Source organism: Octodon degus, unplaced genomic scaffold (assembly GCF_000260255.1).
Source record: "Octodon degus isolate 3935 unplaced genomic scaffold, OctDeg1.0 scaffold00240, whole genome shotgun sequence".
NCBI classification, from domain to species: Eukaryota; Metazoa; Chordata; class Mammalia; order Rodentia; family Octodontidae; genus Octodon; species Octodon degus.
The window spans coordinates 141,377-149,879 of NW_004524816.1; the positions used below are offsets into that span (position 1 = coordinate 141,377).

General features: G+C 42.0%; 1 protein-coding gene across 1 annotated transcript in view; it reads left to right on the forward strand.

Moving 5' to 3' along the window:
- The first annotated feature begins 5,415 nt into the window (after positions 1–5,415).
- Tfam (transcription factor A, mitochondrial) overlaps positions 5,416–8,503 on the forward strand; it is a 62,178-nt gene continuing 59,090 nt past the window's right edge. Inside the window, exons 1-3 of the mRNA XM_004645884.2 lie at positions 5,416–5,598; positions 6,080–6,198; positions 7,705–7,777. Coding sequence (XP_004645941.1) covers positions 5,498–5,598; positions 6,080–6,198; positions 7,705–7,777 — 293 coding nt within the window. The 5' untranslated portion in view covers positions 5,416–5,497. The remainder of the gene's footprint in view (positions 5,599–6,079; positions 6,199–7,704; positions 7,778–8,503) is intronic.

Genomic DNA, 8,503 nt, shown 5'->3' on the forward strand with positions numbered 1-8,503 from the left:
CACCCCAGGGCATGCTGAGCTGGCCATTGAGATCAGGCGTGATGGTGCACGCCTGTAATGCCAGAGCTGGAGAGGCTGAAACAGGTGGCTCACTGGAGTCTAAGCTGTGTGGTGAGACCTTGTACCAAATACATAAAAAAAGAATAAACTGTAATTTAAAGCTGTAAATGTAAATTTAAAAGGGAAAAAATTTTTAACAAAATGCTAACGAGGAAGATATCCCTTATATAGTTAGCTCTCTGAATACCAGATTTCAGACTTGTACAATAGAAATATCACTTTGCAAGATTTATTGGAGGTTTAGAGGTAATATATGTAAAGCACTAGGCACATCATAACAAATACATTGTAAGTCTGTATCGATCAAGTGCTTTACAGTAATATCAGGGGAATACAGTGGGTTATAGTGTCTTATTAATAGCATCCCATCAGTCTCCTCCTTATAGATTTCTTCCAATTTCCAAGTCATCTTTCAAGATCTTCCAGTAACATAATTGAATTGGGGTGCTACATTTGCATAAAATTGTGGCTGCCCTTGTTGCTCGTCCTCCATCCTAATGACTCACAGAATCAGCTTTAAAATAGAAAAGCTATCTTTATTTTTTCATAATGCTGTTACAGCAGTGGCTAAAAATAATTCTATTATGCCCTTAATAAGCTGCATGCAGACTTTTTAGTAATTGAAAGATCATTTATAAACTAATTTGAATGGCTGGGAAATATTAACATGCAGTGGCTCTTTAAATTTCTCTATTTCTTTTGTCCTTGTTTTTGTATTATAATAATTTAAAAGGCAAACTCCAGTGATGTAAAGACAGACCACAGGAAATGAAAAAGTTACACATGTAGTTTTCTCTACATACAATTTCTTAAACTTGATTTAAAGAAAATAAGCTAAGATATTTAATTGAATTGTAAAATGTTTCTCATATTGTTTCAGTAAACTTTTAAAATATTTTTATTTATTTATTTGGTACAGGATCTAGCTTGGAGTGTTCCTCCTGTCTCAGCCCCCCCAGTGCTAGGATTACAGGCGTGTGCCACCATGTCTGGTTTTGGTGGCTGGCACGGTGTGCTTAGGGTTCCTGGGTCAGCACAGCATGCAGTACTGGAGATCGAACCTGGGTCCTTGCGCTTGCCAGGCAGGTGCTTAGACCACTGAGCTATCTCCCCAGCCTTCAGTGAATTTTTATACTTTCATAATTGTTGTGTATTTATACTTTGTTCTCCCCAATTAGACTGTAACCTCTTAGGGACAGTTATAATGTTCTACATTTTGGGCCCCTTCCAGTTTCTATTATGCTGCTATAGAATTGCTGAAGAGTATTACCTTTGAATGCAACATTAATAGATCTTATTTCCAGACATATTTTACTTATAAATTGAGGCTCACTTCTGTATGGTACTAAGCCACATTCCCCAGTCTGTTTTTAAGTTTTGAGACAGAGTCTTGCTAAACCACTAAGCTGTCCATGCTGGGCTTGAGCTTGGGATCCTTCTGCCTCAGTTTCCCAGAGGCTGAGATAATGGGTGTGTGCCACCATGCCCAACTCAAAGTCACGTCTATGCACTGTTCTAGAGCTACTAAGAAATTACTCTGACCTTAGCTAGATTATATATCCATTATAAAAGCCTGGCTGTTTCTTCTTTTAGTAATATTTTCCTTCATTTAAGTGATATCCATCCATCTAACTTCACATTATTCAGCAGGGAATCAGTTTAGCAGAGAATTACCCACTCTTTTGGTCTGCGCCTATTTATTAGTGCTACCTTCTGTTTTACTAATATGCAAGCATTAATTAACCAAGACTATTACCTTCCTACATATATTCTAAAATTGTGGACAGTTTTCATCTCTACACACAAGGGTGTTCTGGTGGCAAATGATGCTTCTAACAAGAAATTGCTATTTTCTATAGGTCCAAATTGATATAAAAATAATTTATGTGAAGGCCAATTTTTTGACACTATCTGCCATCTCTCCAGTGGTATGTCCATCAATCACTAAGCTGTCATTGAGCTATGAAAAGTATAGAGGCGATTAAAGGAAGCTGAAGACCAGTCCTGTCCTTAACTTCCTGTCTCTTGAAAGAGGGAACTCTGTACACAGAGAAGATTAGAAAAGGGCATGGTGTATGATAAGTCACAGTAAGTGAGTAGAAGGAAGACACGGGAGCTGGCATGATGTGATGTATTGGCAAAGTGTGAGGAATGAGTTTATATTTTGGGAGAAGCACAGCACAGTGAACAGGAACATCTATATGACTTACAATCTTACAACTTAGGACCACCAAACTTTATTTTTTTCTTGTCTAGAAATTAGAATAATGATCATGACAATGGCTTCACTTTTTCTTTATGAACCATATATTAACACGTGAATACAGTTTAATGGTCTGTTGTTTTAACTATATTACAGTGTTTCTGCTCCAACATTATTTTAGGAAATGTGAAAATTGCTGGATGGGAATAAAACAATGGTGATTATTTAATATGATTATATGTGGGATGCTACAAAGAATGCTTTTACACTATATAATTTAATCATTTTCCCAACACTCCTAAGAATCAACGATTACTATTCCCATTTTATAGAGGGCAAACCTTTGGGTTAGGTGTTGTTATCATTAAGGTCACGCATCTAATAAGGATCTGAACCTAGATGTGTCTTACTTTTAAGCCTGAGTCTTGACTGAATACTTTTCGTTATACTGCGATACGACACAAAGCAACAGAACTCAAAGCCAAACGAAACAGCTTTCTATGCCTACTAATCAGGAAGAAAGTATTTAAACAATATATTATTTTAAGAAAAGTGACAATAAAGCTATAGAGGAAACAAAAGACCAGTTCTTACAGGGTTAATATGCCATGTGTGAGAGTTTGAGCTTGATTCTGTGAGTAATTCATAGGCCTAGAGGCACGTACAAGAAAGGACCATACCCCTATCTGGCAGAGTTGGTGCTCAGCACAAATGAAATGCCCAAGGCTTTTAGAAAGACAGATTCTGTAACTGTGGTACACATTTTTGAGGGACCTAAGACTGAGAAGTCACTGTAGGCGTTTGGCAAAGATGTCAAGAGCCTGAGCCTGCTGCACTGTTTAGAGACAATCATGCTCATTCCTGCCCAACTGCAGGTTCAAGTTGATAGCTTGAGATCAGTGGGGTGGGAGAATGTACAGCTCAGAACATGGCACACATTACAAATGAGGGCTTTTCTTGAAAGCTGCTGTATGCACACATTACTCATATGAACAAAAGCAACAGCAATGGAACTAGAAAACAGGACACCTCCTAGAAGGATGGATAAGGTGGACTCAGCATCATTTGGGCTCATGGAGGTGGAGTGTCAACTGGGGAGATTCTAGAATGACTTATCAGTTTTTTGGCTTGGATGCTTCATGTGGAAAATTGGTGCCTCCTACTGAGAGTTCAAGATAAAGGAAAGATGTTGAATGTTGTTCAGGGTTTGTTGAGGTACATGCGAGACATAGTCGTGACAATGACTAGGAGACAGTGGTTATATGCTTATGGAACCAAAGGAGAGGTCTGGATATAACATAAAATATGGGGATCGTGAGTTCATAACTGACAACTGAAGTTATGAGAGTGCATGAACTTTCAAAGTAGAGGGAAAAAACCCTGGTAAAGGCTGTTGTCTTTGTTTTATAAAAGTAAACATAAATAAAATCATGTGTCTTTTTGTCCAAAGATAGTTTGAGTAAGTAGGTAGAGCTAGCTAGTTCTTTGTAAATACATTTACAAAAAAAAAGGATCAAGGTAATATATACTTAAATATAGGATTCTTCTTTTTTTTTGGTTGGCTCAGGCTGCCTTAAGGGCAGGTCTGATGCAGCATGTGAAGCTGGGGATCGAACCTCGGTCTCTTATACCTGACTGAGTTTGCCCAAGCAGGTATACTTGAATATAAATTGAGTATAAATCAATGAGTTTTAAAAATGACTTGTATCTGATGAAAACAGATTGATATGATTTATAAGAACTCCACAGCAAGAATTTTCAAAGTGACATTTTTAAAAGCTGCAAAACACTTAATACCCAACACCTGAAAGAAGAAAAATATAATTGTTTTAGAAACCATCTTAAATGAAATTATGAGGACTCTTACCCCATACTTTATCTTATCACTATCCTGTAATAACTTCTTTGCCCGTGCCATCAAACTTCAATAAGGAAACTATCTTTTATCTCCCTAGGTTTGGCAACTTGTTCATAGTATATACTCAGAAAAATTGGTTTCTTCTATGACACAATGGAAGGTTTGAATAGACTACCTGGAAGGTCCCTTGTAACCCTGAGGGTTTATGAAAAGGGAAGTGGTAATACTTGTTTACTGCTGAAAAGAAGAAGTGGGCTTCATTCTAGGTTGCCCCAAAGGGCCAATGTTTGGCAGTTACGGAAAGATAGTAGATTCTCAGCTCACCTCCACACTTCTCACACTGGTAGGGAAGTCTGAACAACTACAGAGCTCCAACAGAAGAAGGGCTGTCCTTAGAGGTGGTTATCTATTAAGAGAACTGATAGTCAACAGCTGGAAGAGCCCCTAGGTATGTTTAGGTCTTCCAAATCTTTTTCACACAATTGCCTGTATACATAAAATGTTATGCATACAACGAGATCAACTTGTGCATCAGTCTCACTGGCCGACTTGTCATACTTGCTCAGGGCTTTGATTGAAAAGACTCATCTAAGTCATTCTGTTTGCAGAGGGGAAACAGAATCTTGGCGCGGGATGCGACATTCGCAGGACACTGTGAATGCCAGTGCTGGAACCAGCTTTCAGCTTGCCGTCCCCTGGCCGCAACGTCCTCTGGTCACATTAAGGAGAGCTGCAGCGCAGCTCTTCCGCGCAGTAAGTGGGAGGACAGTCCTAAACCAGTTTTAAGTGGGTCCGAGACCTCTGCATTAGAACGTTACACGCCGGGGTGCTGTTAGAAACGCATGTCAAGAGCCCCACGCAGACACCCCAGGCAGCTCTGCGACAGTTCCAGGGATCGTGCTTTTTGAGGGTCGTGAATCCCAAGCGCTCTGCGTCCTGTTTGCACTCGAGCTCCACACCGCGGGTTCGGCGGGACGCGCGCGCCCGGAGAGGCGGGGCCGAGCGACTGACTATCCCTTGCGCTTGCCGTCCACCAACTGCTAGCGTAGCCTGCAGACAGTCGCAGGCCCAGCAAAGGCAGCGACCCGGGGCACAGGCCCAGCGACGCCCTCTAGAGGCCACGGCTCTCTGCAGGCAGGGACCTGCGGTTACCCTCACCCGCGCGGGCGCCTCGGTCCTGTTCTCTCTCTGCCCCCATGGGGACTCACAACTGCGCCTGCGCAGACTCCGCCCCGCCCCCTCCCTACCGGATGTTGACTGGCTTCCCAGAGTGCCTCGCGAGTGGCGGGCGTGATAACAAGTCCGCGAGGCCAGCTTGCGGGCGCGGGTGGCCCTTGCCTCGCCTGAGTCCTGCCCCTGCGTGGTCAGCCGGGTCGATGGCGCTCCTCAGGGGTGCGTGGGGCATGCTGAGCGCCCTGGGGAGGTCCGGGGCAGAGCTGTGCGCCGGCTGTGGAAGTAGACTGCGCTCACCTTTCAGGTAGGATGGGACCCCGCGCCCGCGAGGCCCGGACGGGGCGGGCTGTGTCCTGCCCGCGCACCCCGCTGCCCGTGCTGCTCCTCCCAGCCCTCCCCGTCATCCAGCCTTGAGCCCTGTCGGGCTTCCTCGACGGAGTCCGCCACGAGTCTCCCGCCATTACCCGGTGTGCGGCGTGCAGTGCCCAGGAGCCCGAGGTCCCTGCCTCCCGCCGCTCCCACCTGCTAGGAGAGGGGCGCCGGGGCCAGCGCCCCTCCTTCTGGCGAGGGCGGGTTTGAAATAGGTCCGAAGCGCTGGTGCGCCCAGCACCACACGGCGATGGACCCCAAAAACATAAACGCGATTAGGATGTACTCCTGCGGCACGGGGTACTTTTCCTGGGCCCAAATTTGCTCTTCCGAAGCTGTTTCTTTTTCTGCCTTTAATAAAACTTGGCTATCGTTTTTAAAAGCCCGACATTGATTATCTTTTTATTTACATGAAGTTTTATGTATGTTCCAAGATGGTTTTCATCCACCATGAATGGGTATCCGAAGAAACCTTTGAATTCATACGTTCGCTTTGCTAAAGAAAAGATGAACATAATTAAAGCTCAGAACCCAGGTAAGGAGTTTGGGGGCTGGTACTCTTTCTGACGTCATAAAAAGCCCGCCAAATAGTTAATAAGCTTGATGTACCCTTCCAAAGCATCTAGTGACTCCTGGAGCAATTATTTTGTTTGAAGGTCTGTAGAATATACACTTTAAATGAGAACTAATGACATACATGTTTGAAATGTTTGGAAAGCACCCTGAGAAGATAATTAAAAACTTGAACTTGAGGGCTAAGTTACCTTTAGCTTAGGGTGCCACTCACAGATTTTTAGCTCCTGCTTAGTCGCTGCTGCTTCTGTTCTTGTTGGGTTTTTTTGAGAAAAGGTCTCACTTTGTAAATTTTGCCAGATTTGAACTCAGTATGTAGCCCAGTTTGATTATCCTGGGTACACCATCACACCCAGTTTAGTCATATAGTTGTGACAAAATAACCTGTGTACTAGTGTTCTGAAACTGTTTCACAGTGGTGCCTCAGTTCATAAATTTAATTCTTTCCCTGATTCTAGCTGCAAAATCTGTTTGATGTGGGTTAGGGTTAAGAATGAAATTTTGTGACCAGCATGGTAGAAAGAATTAAGTTCAATTTTTTTTTTTCATTGAAAATTGTCTCTTAAGTTCCTGAAAAAACGTGTCTGAGTAGGATGTTTGTTGAGGGTCTAACTAATCTCTGCATATGACTTCTAAGTGTTCTCCCTGCACTACCTCCCTGAGTACCTGTGAAAATCACATAAGCTGTAATAAACATGCTCATATTATAGATAAGGAATTAATTTTAAGAAACATGGGTAAGTACCCACATATTTTAGAATGTAGGAGTAGAACCGACACTTGGTTGTCACATCACTTGTACTCCATCCAGCCTTCCAGTTAAGGCAAGAAAGAAAATTAAAAATAATGGAGAACAGCTTGTTTTGAAATAGTGTTTTTATAATTGAAATACATTGAGTGTTATGTGAAGTAAGACTGTATCTGGTTTACTGAGGTTTTAGGAAGTTAATTCCTCAGGAAAAAAAGTTTGATACATGGATGTAAAAACTTGGAAGCAATTCATAAATCCAGCTATTTAAAGTCAGTTTTTGTTTTGTTTTCGCCACCATATTAGAGAATGGTCTCAGGACCTTCCCACTGAGCTGTAACCCAGCTATTTTTAAATTTTGAGGTGGGGGTCTTTGCTGAACTGCTTAGGCTTGGCTCAGAGTTGCCATTCCCCTTGTTCAGCCTCCCCTTGCAGGCAAGCACCACCACAGCTGGCTACTAGTAGTCTCTTTCTGGGGACTGGTTTTTTAATGGTCTGTGATATATCCTTAGTTGTTAAATAACAAGCTTTTCACATTGTTAGATAACATTTCAGTTTACCATACTGAGATTAGTTGGATAAAGAAAAGTTAAATTCATTGTTTTAAGTATGGTTATAGAGTATCTGTAACATGAATTTTAGAGCTAATAGGTTGTACTCTTTAGAAATTAATCCTGCGGTATAAAATCATGACATTTTTCATTTTATTCCAATTCATAGATATAAAAGTTACAGAAGTAATGAAAAGAATTGCAGAGCAATGGAAGGAACTTCCTAATGCAGAGAAAAAAGTAAGGCTGTTTTTTAGACCAGTAGTTCTACAGTAAAGAAAGCTGTCATGTCCTTTAAAGAACTACATGGCTCACATTTTTAAAAAAAATATCCATTGTCTGGGTAACTTTATACCTTCTGATCCACATAAATGATGAAAATGTGGGTGTATAGAGGTACAGTTCTGTAGTTGGTGCCAATTTGAAAATGGTGGCTAATCACTACTGTTAAGTATATGAAAAATATATCTCATCCTAGAGCATATTTTTTCCCTATAGCTCAGTCTGTCTGTTTTTTGTTTGTATTTAGTATGGGGTCTATAGGGTCTCACTACGTAGTAGATCAGACTTGTAGTGATTCTCCTGTTTTCAGCCTCACAAGCCTGGGATTACAGGTGTGTGCCATGACACCCATTGCTGTCTCAATACACCCCAGGGGTGGGGCTGGGGCCGGGGCCAGGGCCAGTCTGGCTCGCAAGGGATCGAACCTACTGCTGAGCTCTGCCTAAGCAGGCACTTTAGTCTGCTGAGCTATCTGGCCGGCACTTAAGTCTGTCTTTATCTAAAGTCATAACAGTTGTCCTTCCTTGGCAAATGTGCTATGTTGGCTTTGCCCACAACAGTTTATTGACTTCATTGTTTTTTTATGTATAGGCATATGAAGATGCTTACAAGGTAGAGTTGAAGGCATACCAAGAAGAGATGAAGAGAATTAATGAAGCACTAACTCCAGCTCAGAGAGCATCTTT